At 39.5% G+C, this 17,634-nt stretch overlaps 1 protein-coding gene across 1 annotated transcript in view; it reads right to left on the bottom strand.

Annotated features, from left to right (window-relative positions):
- The window catches only part of DPYD (dihydropyrimidine dehydrogenase), a 502,649-nt gene that overhangs the window by 335,312 nt on the left and 149,703 nt on the right, over positions 1-17,634 (bottom strand). Inside the window, exon 5 of the mRNA XM_077825357.1 lies at positions 11,969-12,130. Within this exon, the coding sequence (XP_077681483.1) occupies positions 11,969-12,130 (162 nt within the window). The remainder of the gene's footprint in view (positions 1-11,968; positions 12,131-17,634) is intronic.

Below are 17,634 nucleotides of genomic sequence, written 5' to 3'. Positions count from 1 at the left end.
CATTGTTAGGATCACATTTGAAGTCTTTTTTTTTTTTTTTAAGTCATCACATTAGCTAATTTCTAGTCATCTGGTACAGAAGCTGATTTAAGCAACAGGTCACATATCACAGTTAGCAGTTCTGCAGTTTCATATTTGAGCTCCTTCAGAACTCTTGGGTGAACACCATCTGGTCCTAGTGACTTACTGCTGTTTAATTCATTATTTTGTTCCAAAGCCTCCTCTACAGACACTTCAATCTGTGAGAGTTCCTCAAATTTGTTACCTGAAAGGAATGGCTGAGATGTGGGAATCTTCCTCACATCCTCTGCAGTGAAGATCGATGCAAAGAATTAATTTAGCTTCTCCACAATGGCCTTTTCTTCCTTGAATGCTCCTTTAGCACCTTGATTGTCCAGTGGCCTCTCAAATTGTTAGGCAGGCTTCCTACTTCCGATGTACTTAAAAAAATTGTTGCTGTTAGTTTTTGTGCCTTCTGCTAGTTGCTCTTCAAATTTCTTTTTTGCCTGCCTAATTATACTTTTACACTTGACATGACAGAGTTTATGTTCCTTTCTGTTTTCCTCAGCAGGATTTGACTTCCAATTTTTAAAAGATGTATTTTTGTCTCTAGCTGCCTCTTTTACTTTACTTAGCCACAGTATTTCTTTTTCTGGTCCTGTGCTGATGTTTTTTAATTTGGGGTATAACATATAGTTTGAGCCTCCATGATGGCGTTTTTTTTAAAAGTTTCCTTGTAGCTTGCAGGCATTTAACTCGCTACTGTTCCTTTTAATTTTCATTTAAATATCTTCCACATTTTTGTAGTTACCCTTTTTGAAGTTAAATGCTACTGTGGAGGGTTTCTTTAGTATTTCCCCCCTCCCCCAAGGATGTTATATTTAGTTACATTATGGTCACTATTACCAGGCAGTTTGGCTATATCCACCTCTTGGACAAGATCCTGTGTGCCACTTAATACTAAATCAAGAATTGCCTCCCCCCTTGTGGGTTCCAGGACTAGCTGCTCCTAGAAGAAATCATTAATGCTGTCTAGAAATTTTATCTCTGCATCCCATCCCAGTCAATGGGGGATAATTGAAATCCCTCATTATTTTTGCTTTTTCTGTTTTTGTGGCCTCTCTAATCTCCCTGAGCATTTCACAGTTACCATCACCATCCTGATCAAGCGGTTGGTAGTATATTCCTACTGCTATACTCTTATTATTCAAGAACGTAATTTCTAACCATAGGGATTCTACAGTATTGTTTGATTCATTTAATGTTTTTACTTTATTGGACTCTATGTTTTCTTTCACATATAGTGCCACTCCACCACCAGAAGAACCTACTCTGTCATCCTATATATTTTGTACCCTGATGTTACCATGGCCCATTGATTATCACCATTCCACCAGACACTCAAATTCACCCATCTTAATATTTAGACTTCTTGCAGTTGCTTGCAACCACTTATAAAATTCATCAATATTTAGTTGGCTGCCTTCATGTGACTATTCATCTTTCATTTGACTGTTCCTCTTCAGCTCCTACCTGTACTTTACCAACTTCTATCCTCTCCTTTTTACTAGGATATATGGCATCCCTGTAATAAATCCTCCCCTGAGGGATGTCTCTGTCCAAACCATGTGCTCCTTTCCACCTATCGGCTTTCCCTAACCCTTACTTTAAAACTCCTCTACAAACTTTTTAGTTTTACATGCCAGCAATCTGGTTCCCTTTTGGTTTAGGTGGAGCCCATCCTTCCTGTACAGGCTCCTCCTTTTCTAAAAAGTTCCCCAGTTCCTAGGCCTTGGCTACACTTGCAAGTTACAGCGCAATAAAGGAGCCCCTGGTAAACTAGCTCACTACCTGTCCACACTGGCAAGGCACGTAAAGCACTCTGACTCTGCGGCTAAAGTGCTCCTGGTACTCCACCTCGGCGAGTAGAATAACATTCGCTGCGTCCCTGCTGGAGCGCTGCAATGCTAGTGTGGACGCCCTGGTCCTATAGTGCACTCTGATCAGCCTCCAGAAGTGACCCACAATGCCTGTGCTAGCCACTCTGGTCATCACTTTGAACTCTACTGCCCTGCCCTCAGGTGACCAACCATCAGACCCGCCCTTTAAATTCTCTGGGAATTTTAAAATATCCCTTCCTGTTTGCTCATGCTATCAGTGAATCTTTCCAGGTGACCATGCCTCCATGTGCCAGGCGAGCCCCAGTATGGAGCAATGGCGAGTTGCTGGACCTCATCAGTGTTTGAGGGGAGGTAGCTGTCCAGTCCCAGCTGCACTCCAGCTGTAGGAATTAGGATACCTTCGGTCAGATATCAAGGGACATGATGGAAAAGGGCCATGACCGGGACGCACCGCAGTGCAGGGTTAAAGTGAAGGAGCTGCGGAATGCCTACCACAAAGCCCATGAGGCAAACAGCCGCTCTGGTGCTGCCCCCACGACCTGCCATTTCTACAAAGAGCTGGATGCAATACTTGGGGCTACCCCACCTCCACTCCGGGGACCACCATGGACACTTCAGAGCCTAGTCCAACAAGGCAGGAGGAGGAGAAGGAGGAGCAAAGTGGGAGCGAGGGTGCTGAGGTGGAGGAAGACACCCCGGCATCCCTAGATGCATGCAGCCAGGAGCTGTTCTCAAGCCAGGAGGAAGGTAGCCAGTCACAGTGGCCGGTGCTTGGGGAAGGACAAACACCAGAGGAGGTGTCCAGTAAGCGGTTTTCATTTTGGGAAGGAAGTTATTAGTGCGGGCTCTTGGGGTGAGGAGGGTTATGGCTGCATGCATGCCTAGATGCGGAATAGGGCATTGATGTACTCTCTCACATCGCAGTAACCGGCCTCAGTGATCTCTTCAAAGGTCTCATCCTGAACTTGGGCAATGTGCTTGTGCAGATTTCTCGGGAGAGCCACTGTGGTCCTTGTCCCAGGCAGGCTAACTTGCCCATGCCACTATGCCATGAGGGGTGTAGGACCATTGCTGCACACAGGCAAACTGCATATGGGCCAGGGCGGAAGCCCCATTGCAGTAGAAGACCCTCCCTTGCTTCCCAGGTCATCCTCAGCAGCGAGATATCTTCCAGGATGAACTCCTGTGGACAATATGGGAACAGTATTCAGTATAGGGGCCCCTTGCTGCTGTCTCCCCAAGGCACAGAAACCAAGAGGACAGTATATCCGTGAAACAGTCAGTCACGCTTCACCCTGTGCTTACTCACTATTTTGGGGCTCCTGTGGGTTATGTGCACTCGCTTTGGGACGGGCAAATTATGCTATTGTGTAGACTGCGTTTGCCCTTAAGTGTGGGGGAATCATTGCTCTGTCTGGTTTGAACAATGCTGCCTCTGTTAAGTGTTGCATTTTGCCTTTACAGATGCAACCTTGAGATCTCAGCCGTCCGTGTTATCACCTGCCAAAAGACTCCAAAGAATTAGAAAGAGGCCATGTGGAAGCAAGGAAGATGTTGCATGAAGTAATGCCGCATTCAAGTAATAAAAATCAAAAAGTGCAGGAGTGGCGGGAGAGTGAAAGCAGAGTCTGCCAGCAGAATACGAAAGCACGGAGCAGCTGATAAGCATCATGGAGCACCAAGCAGACTCGATATGGGCGCTCGTTACAATGCAGGCAGAGCACTATTGCACTTGCCCCACCCCAACAGTCCTTTTCCCAAAACTCTTTCCCTTGTGCCCCCATGTCACCTCCAACCCACTTTCCCCAACATCCGGGTTCTTATTGCCACCAGCTGCCTCCAACACCTGTAGCTTCACCACCCAGCCCTGAAAACTATGACTCTTACTCACGGCACTCAACCCCCATCACCATGCAGTATAGCCATCCTGAAGTGCAGCACTCATTGCACAGCACTCCAGACAGGAAATACACAAATCTGTGATTGTACCATTCCCCACCCCCTTGCCCTTTCTGTTTCCCAAGCAGTTGTGTCTCTTTTCAATAAAAGGATTTTTTGGCTTTGAAAACATTCTTTATTATTGCATAAAGTAAAAGATACCTTAGCCCAGGAAAGCAACAGCCACTGCAAGTCAGCGTAGCAAACACAGATTCCTACTAACATTGGAACCACTACACTTCACTCCCATGCAAGACACCAGACGTTACTTGTGGCTTTCAGCCTCAAATTGCTCCCTCAAGGCATCCCTAATCCTTGCAGCCCCGCGCTGGGGCCCTCTAATAGCCCTGCTCTCTGACTGTTCAAATTCAGCCTCCAGGTGTTGAACCTCTGAGTTCCATGCCTGAGTTGAATCTTTCACCCTTCCCTTCACAAATGTTATGGAAGGTACAGCATGCATATATAACCGCAGGGATGCTGTCATCAGCCAGGTCCAGCTTCCCATATAGAGCGCGCCAGTGGCCCTTTAAACATCAAAAAGCACACTCCACAATCATTCTGCACCAGCTCAGCCTGTTGTTGAACCGTTCCTTGCTGCTGTCAAGGCTCGCTGTGTAGGGTTTCATGAGCCATGGCATTAAAGGGTAAGCGGGGTCTCCAAGGATCACAATGGGCATTTCGACTTCCCCTACGGTGATCTTCCGGTCTGGGAAAAAAGTCCGGGCTTGCACATTCCTGAACAGGCCAGTGTTCCGAAAGATGCATGTGTCATGCACCTTTCCAGCGCCGCCTGTGTTAATGTCAACGAAATGCCCACGGTGATCCACAAGCACCTGAAGAACCATTGAGAAATACCCCTTCCGATTAACGTACTCGGAGGCTAGGTGGGCTGATGCCAGAATTGGAATATGCGTGCCATCTATCGCTCCTCTGCAGTCAGTGAAACCCATTTGTGCAAAGCCAGCCACAAATGTCATGCACCTTACCCAGAGTCAAGGTTCTTCTGAGCAGGATGCGATTAATAGCCCTGCAAACTTGCATCAACACAATTCCAATGGTCGACTTCCGCACTCCAAACTGGTTAGCACCTGATCGGTCTGGAGTTGCCAGCTTCCACATTGCAACAGCCACCCGCTTCTCCACAATCAGGGCAGCTCTCAATCTCATGTCCTTGTGTCGCAGGGTGGGGGCGAAAGCCTCACAAAGTGGCTTTTCTCATCCAAAAGTTCTGCAGCCACTGCTCGTCATCCCAGACTTGCATGACGATGTGATCCCACCACTCAGTTCTTGTTTCCCGCGCCCAAAAGCGGCGTTCCACGGTGGTGAGTATGTCCGTGAATGACCCAAGCAAACTCGTATCATATGCGTTACTCAAGTCCTCACTGTCACTTTGGATGATAAGGAATAACTCAACTGCCAAATGTGACGTGCTGGCGAGACTCATCAGCATACTCCTCAGCTGTTTGGGCTCCATTTCCGCAAACTGAAAGGGAAGACAGAGTGCGCAGTACAACAGCCGTTGAAATATGGCGCCAAATGTGGACGGAAGCAAAGGGAATGGTGGGATGCGAACTGATGCATCACAGGGCATTGGGACAGGACGCAGAATTCCCCGCACTCCCCGCCCCTTTCCCACAAGCCACAGCGCCAGAATGGGAAGAGGTGCTCTGTGGGATAGCTGCCCGTAATGCACTGCTCCCAGTGCCACTGCAAGTGCCACAAATGTGGCCACACCCGTGCGCTTGCAGCTGTCAGTGTGGACAGACTGCAGTGCTTTCCCTACTGTGCTGTACAAAGGCAGATTTAACTCACAGTACTCTACACCTGCAAGTGTAGCCATGCCCTAAATCGCTCCTCTGAACATCATCATATTAGCCACACATTGAGACCCTGCAGTTCCGCCTAACTGACCCTGCATGTGGAACTGGAAACATCTGAGAGAATGTTACCATAAAGGCCCTGGACTTTAATCTCTTACCTAGCAGACTAAATTTGGCTTCCAGGACCTCTATCCTATCATTCCCTACCGCAACCCTCCCCAGCACTGCACATAAATAAAATACCCAGCTAGCTTTTTAAAAATGGAACCCATACATTCTAACAAAGAGTTTACACTCTATTGTATTACAAAAGAAAACAACATATGTACAATTCATTTTCTTGAATTTGAAAGCTGGTAAACTTTCTTAAGGCACCTTAAGAACAACAATATACTTCAACAACAAAATCTATACAAGTGTGGGATGGGGAAATTAAAGCCAGGCCATTCAGTTTTCAGAGTTTATAAATTCTGTTGACTTTACCAAGCCATGCTTGTAAGTCTCTTGTTCTGGAGTTAATTAGCTTGATACCACCTGAAACGGGCTGTTTTCCTTATGTAAGGCCTCTTGAATGCTGTGTTGTCCTTAACTGAATCTCTAGAAGCTGAATAAACTGTTTATACCACACTAAGTTCTTAGTGTGATTTAAAAAGTTAAAGCTACTATAAGCCCTTAGAGCAGTTTAAGGGGCCCTATGGTGCAAGTCTTAACAAAATCTACAAAATAAGTCAAATTTAACAATTCTCATTTCAACAACTTCTGAGTTCTCTGAATACCATATTCCTTAGTGGAAAGTATAGAAGATTTTTTTTCTCCCCATGCATGCATAATTCAAAGATGACTAGACAATTTTGCTCAAATTTATCTTTGGACTGAGACCAGTAATTTGTTTGGGAAAGTTATGGAAAAGTGGGGATAGAATGGAAGATGGATCTCAACTTTAAACTAGAACTGCAGCTCTGATAACCCCTAATATAAACTGAAGTATATAATAGATTGGATTCATAATTGGGAGTCCCAGTACACCTACACAGCAATACACCTTCTGGGATGATTAGCAGTCCTATTTAATAACCCACCCTCAATTTCATGACCACCTCTTCAGCAACAAAATAACTGATTCCAAAAATCTGTGAAAAGTAAGGAGACACTTGAAAGGATTCAGTTGTTAGTAAATAACCTAAGCTTCAACTTCACCATTGTGTAGTGCACATATCTGGAGACCCATACTTAACAGGAGGTGAAGATACCTTGATTAAAAAGTTTTTAAAACTGTGCTTTTTTAACACTTCATTAATATTAATATAATGCCAAGCAGCTATTAGAGCAGACTTCAGCTAGTTTAGCTTGAAATATTTTAGCACTTAACTGAATTATTCTAATATTGTTTTGTTAGTAGCTCACCAACTGACAATAAATATATTTTCCAGGTAATAAAGCCAGTGAATTTTAAGAGCTGATTGTACTATCCTCACACATTCCAATAAATTCCCATTGGAGCTTGTCTGAATGAATGCTGTAGGCAGGAGTGCATTATTAAGGTACATTTGAACATATTATTAAAGTAAAAATAACAATGTGGATTAATTTTAATTACCTAAAATATTAAGCAAAGTACAGGTATCTGTAGCCTTCCTGAAGTTGTAAAATTTTATTCTTACTCAAGTAGTTTTATTTACTAGCAATGTATGGTCCAGGAAATAAAGGCTTTTCCATAGTCCATATCTAGAGCAGTTACTTAAAACTGACCACTTTTTTTTTCACCAGCAGAAATTAAACCACTAATTCTGCACACATTTGTGAACATCAGTAAGTGCCTACAAAATTGAGGCCCAAGGCCTCACACAAAGACTACTCAAATTCTGTAAGCCTAAATAATATTTAGAAAACATATACCGCTTATCTTCAAAGCACTTTACAAATGTTAGCAATCCTCAGCTCTGTCAAGTAGTTAAGTGAATATCATTAAACCTGTTTTACAAGCTGGATAACTGAGACAGAAGGTGAAATCCTGGCCCTGTCAATATCACAACTCCCATTGACTTCAATAGAGCCAGAATTTCATCCAGATAGTTGAAGTGACTTGTCCAAGAACTCAGAGAGAGTCTGTGTCAATACCGGATTGAGAAATCTGAAGTCCCTGGATCCACATCCTGTGCTGGGGCATTAAATCCTGCCTATCACTTCAAACAAGCCGCACGATTTTATATTTTACTCAGTCTTTTTAGACTTCAACTTGATTTCAGATTAAGAATGAAAGCAATCCTTAAGACAAATGGTTTCATCAAAACAAATAAAAAAAATTAACAGAGAGTAATGCTCAGTTCTCATTTTGATGGGTAACCTCAGGAGGTGACGTAAGTATCAGAATAGCAATCCAGTTTCCCTGTGAACACTTAAAGTCAGAGAAGCCACTATCAAATCTATCTAACAGCAACTACTCACAAATAACTTGCCTTTAGGAAAATGTTCTATTAAATCTCCTTTCCCAATTGCTTCATGCTGTAACAACAACCAGAAGATATCCTTAAAGAGGGTCAAAGCCTCCATGGGGTAAGGAAGAGAGAGTCAGGGCAGAACATGGTCCAGACAGTATTTAAGTATAGAAATAATCCACTTTTTTATTTAGGTTCTGCTGTTCCGTTCAGAATAATTCACTGGAAACCGTGAAAAATTAATTTTAAACTCAATAATATTAATCAGAAATATATTTTTGTTAGACTTCTCACTAATACATCAATAAATAACAGTCAAATAAATTGCACTTCACTTTTGCTCCAAGCCTAAAAAGGTACTTAAAGGTTGAGAAAGAAGTACATTTTAGTACATTCTGTGGGTTTCATATTCATATAGCTCTACCTGTATTTACTGTCACTATACTCTACAGTGCAGAGTTCCACGTAACTTGCATTCCAAGAAATATAAATATTTCATGATTTTAAAAACAACTAGGTAATGGGGATGAGGGGGAGAATGAAGGGAGAGACAGACATTAATATAATTTTGACCTGTGCAGCAGAAGGTCTAACCTGAGCTCTTGACACTCCCTTCATTTATCACAGTGAGTTTTTATTCCACACTATTCTTTAGCTGCAATTGTTACCCTGGTAACCGCACACAACATACACATTCTATGTCACAAACACAGAGTGTATAACATTAAATGTTGTCCGGTTTCACATTTAACTGTCAGGATCTAGATTCTTTTTATTTAAATGCATTTATCTTTTTTTATTTGATTACAGTATCTTTTTTAAAATAAGGCATATAGTTACAAAAATGGGGAGGGGAATACGAAAAGTGCAATAGGTGGGAGGTTCCATATTTTGTGTTTTAAAATATGCAAGACAAATATTTTACGTTAGTGAGTTTTATCTGCCATATGAACAGATTAGTCACAGTACAGAAACACAAAAGGGACATACGTCATACCCATGTATTTTCCCATTTTAATTTGCATTCCTGCTATACTGCAAATTAGTCTTCATCTCAGCAAACTGAATAGTGTGCCTTTTTATTATTACTTTATCTTGTAATGAATCACATATATTATCCTCAGATTAATTTTATGCAAAAATTGTGAAACTTGGTTTCAAGCACAATGTAGTTTTTAGTAAATAATACACTAGGGGAAAAAAAAAAACTTTTACACAGTGCATGAGAAGTACTATTGATGTGCAGCTCACATTAATATCCCCACATGTTGCTTGTCTAAAATACACAATTTGTAAGCATTCATGTAAATAAATGTATGCACACACTTAAATGTTTGCAGAATCAGGACCCATTTGTGTTACTGGTAATGACTTAAGATTCCTTCAGTACTTGTACTGTTGCATGTACTGCTTTTTTTTTAAATTTCAGTGACACAGAACTGCTAGTACTGACATTTCTTTCTATTGAATAAGCTGAGTATCTTCCAAGATTTCTACAACTCAAATACTAAAGAGCTCTTCCGTCTTACCTGGTAGAAATTAAACTGTCAGTGCTAAAGTCAATATTTATTACAAATATGATGGCATACTACTGCTAGTTATGATTACTATAGTGTATACAAAGTCATCAAAAACAACAAACTGCAATAAATCTAAAATCTTATTAAGTTGTAAAATATCAACAATAGCTATATTTTCAGATTGCTAAAAATAAAGAAATTGTATGTAGAAAAGACAATACAAAAAGGTGCATTTCAGTAAATTTTAAAACTACTACGCAGAATTACACAGCATCACTTTATTGTGTTAGGGCTTCAGATACTAATACATCACTTTAAACAAAACTTAAAACACTGTGGTGAAAGCCATTCTGAGCTATTCATTCTGTCCTGCAGTTTTAGCATCAATCATTGTGCCAGCACTGAGCTTTTTTTAATAGATTTCTAAAGATTTTTGAAGAAGAATGGCAGATATTTAGCAAAATCTATCAAGCCATAATTCCCTCCTATTAATCATGGCATTAAGACTAAAGGGAAAGACAAATCAATTTTTAACAGATATACTTGCATTTCGTTTCTAAACAGTAATATTTCACTATTATATCTATCATATACTTGACAAGCGTTTAATCTATTTTTTTAATGTAAGCCTTATGTCTTGCAGCAAATGTTATAGTTTTATGCATACGGGCCAGAGTCATTAAAGAGCTGATTATATTGTCCCTTGATTGTTATGATCCAGTCATTCAATATAAAGGTAAGACAAAAAGTTACAAACTGTCATTGGATGTCATTGGTCTAGTCCACTAGATGAGCATTCTGGTCCAAGTCCTCCTGATACCACTCTAGCAGACCTAAACTTTAATTCAGTCAATGTGTGTCTGTTGCTTTGGGAGCAGAGGAGAAAGGCCGTTCAAAATAGAACACAGAGGGGTCACAGAAACTCCATGACATGTCTTAGCAGGAGCATGAAAGGAGATGTGCAGACAGGTTGAGGGAGTAGGCCAATGGCCTTTGCAGATAGATCCTTTGACCATAAACAGTGCAAAGGGGACATGAAGCCTATGAGCTGTACTAAAGGCAAAGCCTGCCCATGCAGATACACAATCAGATGCTCTCAGGGAGGGGGAATAAAGATTTCTATCCTTTGACCTGTGGGTCGGCCTTTTTCCCAGGCTTTGTGGAGGGGACCAAAATTTCACCCTGTATTTATAAATATGGTCCATTAAATGGGTCATCATATATAAAAGATCATGATTGATTCTGTAATCATGGGGGGGGACACGAGGAGTACTTGTGGCACCTTAGAGACTAACACAGCTACCACTCTGAAACCTGTAATCATGGGGTTAATTATAAAATATACAGGGTGTAAACATTATATAAGCACACATTTTATTCATATAGAGTGACACCCTCTCTTCTTTTTGCAGAGCCCAGGTATGCAGGTCTTGTACAAATGATCAGAAGAGATGGAATCCTTCATATCACCTGAGAGCATGAATTTGACACAGCATCTCCATGGCCACTACAGCAGCTCATAAGTTAGAGCGGCATCTGCCACCCTTTTCCTTCCTCTCAAGGGAAAATTTGGATAGTGGATCCATGCAATCAGAAATCCACAGCTGTGTCCCTCCCCTGGGTCCCTTATGGAGGCTCTCTGAAACTAAACACCTCTCCCCACCACAAAGTGGAAGTGCACTATTTTTGCTGCCTTTTTGGGTTCTCTCTGCCCCATGTGGAAGAGTTAGGGAGTGGCATAAGGAAATAGGTTTTGGCCCTAAATAAGTTCATATATTTGCAATGTAAAGCCATTCCAATACATAAAATAAATAAATAAATGTACATACATATATATAGGACACTGAACTTAAAAACATATTTAAATAAAAAAAGTCTTAATCTAGGTTCTAACAGCACCTTAAATAATTTAAAAAATGAAATTCTGTTAAATCCAGTTTCCTCTCTCTATTAAAAATCTTAGAGTGTGGTGGTGTAATGAGTCAAATCACACTCCAGGACTTTCACTGTGCTATAGCAGTGTCCACATGGGATGTTACCAGGTGGCAAGCTGGTTTGTTGCGCAGTAACCTGCTGTGTAGACAAGCTCAAATTTTAAGTTGCCTTCTTGATTACAACTAGTTCTCTATATATTCTTATGAAATAATTTATTGTGAAAAGCTATTTTCAACAGCTAAATTACTGAATGTGCTTCAAGGTAAGTACTAGTTATTTTAATCCATTATATTTTTACTTTAGCAATATAGCATATTCCAACATGTTTGATTTAATGAAATCACCAATAAGAAATTTAATCATTAGAAAATTCTTTGGTTCATATGTAAAAATACCAGCCATCTGTATGTCTTACATACCTCAGTAGCAAACTGCTGCAATCCACCAATATTAATTGGTCCCTCCTCCGTAGCATATAAATTGCATCCACCTACACAAAGATCTGAGGTTGGACATACCATTCCGCATGTCAAGCCCAGTGGGTTGTCAGAAAGAATCATTTTGGCAGCTCCGTAATAGTTCTGCATGAAGAAAACAAAATCAACAATAATGCCATATAACAGGGAAGCGGAGATTCAAGAGAGGAAATCCAAAATCTTGTTCCTTTTATGTGGCTAGTAAAACAACACTGCACCTTTGATAAAATTTAAAGAAACAAATTTGTCACATATGTGTATTACCAATCATGGCTGAAAAGGCATTGAGGACAAATTCAGAATATATCTCACTGTACGGCAGGCTAAGAATATTTCAATTATTTCTTTTTTTATTATCAAAATATTCTAATTTGTTTTATGTTGATTTGCAGTTATTTTTCTAGGGTTGTGTAGTGGATTTACAGCTTTATTTTAAACATAACATGTTGTGCGTATTACACTCCAGTAAGTGCTCTCTCCATTCCTAAGTCAATTATGCAGCCGGTGAACAGACACTATGTAACTCCTCTCTCCATTCACTCACTTCCTAATAAATAACAACAACAACTATAAAGAAGAGCCCAGGAAACATTTGTGTGCCGGAGGTTTCCCTAAAGACCACCACTGATCATGGAAAGATGAAAGTCACACCTATGCAGGGGACCAGCACCAGGCTCATGCACTAATTAAGAGGCCTGGAGGGCTTGTGCTGGCAAATGCAGATGAGAGTGAGCACCATTCCAACCCTCTCCAAACTATGAACAACTGCAAGGAGAAAGGTCTTGTTTTCCATTCTCTCCAGCCACCTCTTCTACATCTCATTCTCCAGTAACTTTTTAATGAAAATTGTTTTCAGAGCTGGTCTAACACTACACTGGTCTGTGCCAGGGAGTCATTCTCCCAGCCAGGACGATAACTGGTTCAGAAGAATCAGAAGCTGTAGAGCCAGTGTAGAGCTCATTGACAGGTGCCCTTCACAGTGAAGAGCTGGAGAGTTTTATTTTCAGCCTTCACATTTAGCAGGATAATATGTGTGCAATGTGCATCTTCAAAGGGAACAATATCCCACAGTATGAGACTCAAGTAGTGAATATGCAGAGCATTTTCAAGATTTGATTATGTAACAAAATGTGGATTACAAAAAAAAAAGTCATATATGATTGGAAAAGTTCTAATTAACCAAGATGCACATTAAAGGACTGGGCATAATGTTCAGAGGCTCAACCAGATGATGCAGTCAGGGACAGTGAATTCCGGTAGGGCTCCAATGTTTACAAAACAAGTTTGTAGAAGTAGTTGAGCCTTTCTTCTACATATTGCAGAGCCTACTCCACTGGCCATACCATGATTACACAGATCACAAAGCCATGCATACATTTTCAATGGGGTTTCCTCCTAAATTACTACACCAATTGGAAGCTCTAGTCTTGGACAAATAGGAAAAAATTGGTTAATTAAGCGAGTCATTTGTGAAGGGACTTCCTTCAAATGTTTTGTCTGTGGTGACAGATAAAAGTGAGATATTGGGCCTGATTCCCATTTATGTTGTCCACTTTTCACTGCTCTGGCAATGTAAAGGGGCCTAAAAGTGGCTTTTAATTAACCTGATTAAAAATGTAATTTACACCCACTTTATGGCTCCTTTATTCTGCCAGAGTAGTGTAACAGATCTTCAATGTAAATGAGAATCCAGCACATTAAGTTCAATATTTAATATTGGGTAGAGGAATTGTTTCCTTGTTTCTCTGAAAAAAGACCACCCAGAGCTAAATTGTTGGGCATTTGTCTTCAGAATTCAAACAAGCAATTTTTCATTACTTTTAAATTTTGGTTTTGCTTCACATTCTGCTGGGTTTCTTCATATTTTGTGTGGGGGAGGGGAAGGAGGGCTGTTGTGCCCAGGATGGCTATCTTTGTTGATTTCAACTTTGGTACAAGAGAAAGAATTACAATAACCAAATGTAACTTCATCTAAGAAAGATAATTAAGGATTCATATATCTCTGAAGCTTCATAATTAAAATTGGTGCATACAGATAATTAAAATCCTTAGTTTATCATTTTAGCTAACTATTCCTCTTTAAGAATCATTTTTATCATAGGTTGGTACAATGTTCACAATATTTTCTTTTAAGACAGAATATATAATAGTTAAAATAGTTAGTGCTTCAGTGGCACCCTCCTTAGAAATCTCCATTATTTAATTTCAATCATGTTGATTGTTTGCTGTGTTATTGAATTATGATCTTGATTAAATTTAAGCTGAGGAACATTACTTATTGATTTGATATCCAGCCATTACATATCTTTATATAGAGAGACTTTTACAACACAAGTACTGTGAGATATGCCCCACACATCACAATGCCAAGTAGTATAAAATGTTTTGTGGTGTTAACATTTTTAAGTGAATGTAGTGATCAATAAAAAGGCACCAAACTGACAAAGCTAGAGCTTATAGAGTGCTATTTATTCAGAGAACAAGCATACCAAAAGCAGCAGCACTGCAAGCTTTCCACACAGATTCAACACTACGCCTCAACCTGGTGCAAAGGGATCACCTCTAGAAGTGAAAGGGGAATTTAGGTTCAACGCTCACTCAGCCTCTCTGCTTAGGCTGCCAAAAAGAAAGCCAATTAGTGTCAATTCTACTGGTGGCAATTCTGTAATGTGGACATATGTCTACTCAGAAACAACATAGTATCAACATCATGGGCAGTGCAACCTAGTGGATAGAGCACTGGACTGGGGCACAATAGACCTGTATTCTATTCCCAGCCCTGCAACTAGCCTGCTGGGTGACCTTGGGCAAACCACTTCACTTCTGTATGCCTCAGGTCTCCTCATGTTTGAAACAGGGATAATAAGGGCCTCCACTATAATGAGAGCTAGCTATTCATTGATTAGTATAAGTCATTTTACAGGATCTACTTAACAGGTATCAGATGGTAACTTTCAAGATGAAATCCTTGTCACCTTCCCAAATGAGCTGCCCAAGTAACTTCAAGCTTAGGATTTGCCTTCAGTCTGTTCTGAGCTGTACTTGATTTGAACTGGTAATCTTAGTGAAAAGCTCTCATGCTCTATTACCCCAGTTTTGTAGTACAATAAAATATTTAGATGTTTTCTGTATTGTATTTAAGTATAATATGGAACAGTATTTCTTTTAAAAATATTTTTCTAAAATAATGACTGTGTTTCAGATAAGCTACCATAGTTTTTAATCAGTCACTGAACCAAATACTCAATTTCTGATCCTGTCCAAATTCACCCATCATGAGCGGCTAACTAGCCCATTTGGGAGAATTTTATTGTGATGTTATACAGATCCTGCTGCTATAAGCTATGTTTTCAGGAGACCTATAATGTTTCTCATAATTGTGCATAACTGTCATTTGCTGAAACAGCACCCTTATTCCAGAAAGGAAATTTTAGGACAACACAAGGTAGGTTGTCCTAAGGAAGCATATAGTATTAATAAAAGACATTTTAGAAATATGAAGAATTTAGAATTATAGATCGGAGGTAGGTGATTTGGATTTTTCCACACACCTTTGCTTAGTTGACTTACTAGTTATATTAGTGCTTGCTTGCTGAAGACCAACTATGCTACTTTATAGGCACTCAAGTTACTAATTATCAACTACAAACACTGCGGAAAAGAGAGGAAAATCCTTAGTACAACAGCTAAAATACTTTGCAACTCTGTGATGGTTTGTTTCTGTGTATTTATCCCTTCTTTACTATACTGATTTCTCATGTAACACATGCCAGACATCATTAGAGAGAATACATTTTTCTAAACTTTTACAAAAACTAATCAGGAAAGGAAGTATAATCTAGTTTTAATATGCTGCTGAAAATTATAGTACTATTGTACTACAGCAACAAGCCATTTTGCATATGGCAGAGACAAATTAACAAATAATGAATATGAATACTTTGCACTTATATGACACCATCCATCTGAAGATCTTTAAGTGATTTATGGTGGGAACCCTTAAAATCTTGCCAATTTTAATTGACACAGTTACCTCAGTATCTTCAGTCTTTTCTGATACTTCTTATATAAGGAAAGTACCTCTAATATTGAAAATACTGACATTATATAATTACAAACACTTATTTAGCACTTATTCCAATTCTCAATTAAATTAATGGGAGTCTTGATCATATTCATATAACACAACCATAACAATTATTTTACAGAGCCCAAGGATGTGCTAGATCCCTCACAAAAGAGGAAAAGTGATCTGACCCCTACCCGGAGTTTATGAACTAATATCAGACATGATGCAGCAGGGAGTAGCTAGACAGTGCCGTTGGAGGGAGGATGACTCAGCAAAGGCTACTACACAACCTAAAACAAAAATAATTTAGAAGTAAAATAGTTTGGGATATTTTTAAATACATACAAATAAATAAGCAGATGACTCAGTTGGCTAATTCCTGTAGACATCAGGGAGGAAGCAGGTCGAGAACTAGAATGCTTTGGTGATTGTTTTATTTAAATGGAATAAATGCCTCCTCATGCCTTGATGCATAAAATATATTTTCCTAGGCACTTCCACAGAAATAAATTAATCTAACTGGATAGGATGTTTTTTGGTTTCCTTCATCAAAATGCCAATAAATACACCTTGGTAAGAGAGAGAACAGAAACGAGCCTTACACAGACATCAATAATCAGTGGAAAGCAGGCAGAGGAGGATATCCACATGTATCACTTGGAAGTATTACATAATTTGCATGCAAATGAGACTTTTTTTACTTGAGAAAACCTATTAAAACATGTAGGATCAATACAGTAAGATGAAAAGAAATTACATTTAATATCAGGAAATTCTTACAGCATCTATTCATTCATCTAATTTAAGCACACTTCATATAAATTTCACATAGATCATGACTTTCTGATATTGTAGTGTTCTCAGATACAACAAAGTGACTGCAGGATTGTGTTCTGTATAGAAAGAATGAAAGCACTGGCTTAGCCAGGATGTGGAGATGGGGTGGAGAGAAAGCAGAAAGGTAGGAGGGGGAAGGGAGGGGAGGGAATAAAACAGTGTTCACTTCTTTTTTTGTCTCTTGGTGAAATGTTTAAAAATGGACACAATTACAAAACAAAATTTCCAAGAAAATTACTTTCACCTCCTGTCCACTGTTATCTATGTTTTCTTAAGTTTTTACAAAAATCAAAATGTGTTGGGTCAAATATTGTTGTTTAAAATGACATAAGGAACAACAATTGAAAAACAATTATACTGATAAAGAAGATAGGTATCAACAACCCAACATATTTATATCTATGCACATCAGTTCAAATTGGAATAAACTCACCCCCCCCCATTATTTCAAAGTAGAATGAACAAAACAGAAGAGTGAGTTATCAAATATCACATATATTCTATATTACAATGCTGCTGATATTTAATCAATCCAGAAAACTTTCACATCATTTGACTTATGTCATCATAACAGGACTGTAATTTCACACAGTGTCACTATCTTTTTATGAAAAAGAGGAAAAGGAATATCTTGTACTGTCATTTTGTTCTTTGTAGTTTAGAATGTGAGAGATTCCTTAATTGACACAGTGTCATTGCAACA

This window comes from Eretmochelys imbricata, chromosome 8, assembly GCF_965152235.1.
Source record: "Eretmochelys imbricata isolate rEreImb1 chromosome 8, rEreImb1.hap1, whole genome shotgun sequence".
NCBI classification, from domain to species: Eukaryota; Metazoa; Chordata; order Testudines; family Cheloniidae; genus Eretmochelys; species Eretmochelys imbricata.
The sequence above is the reverse complement of the archived record's forward strand: the minus strand, read 5'-3'. Positions and strand labels throughout refer to the sequence as shown.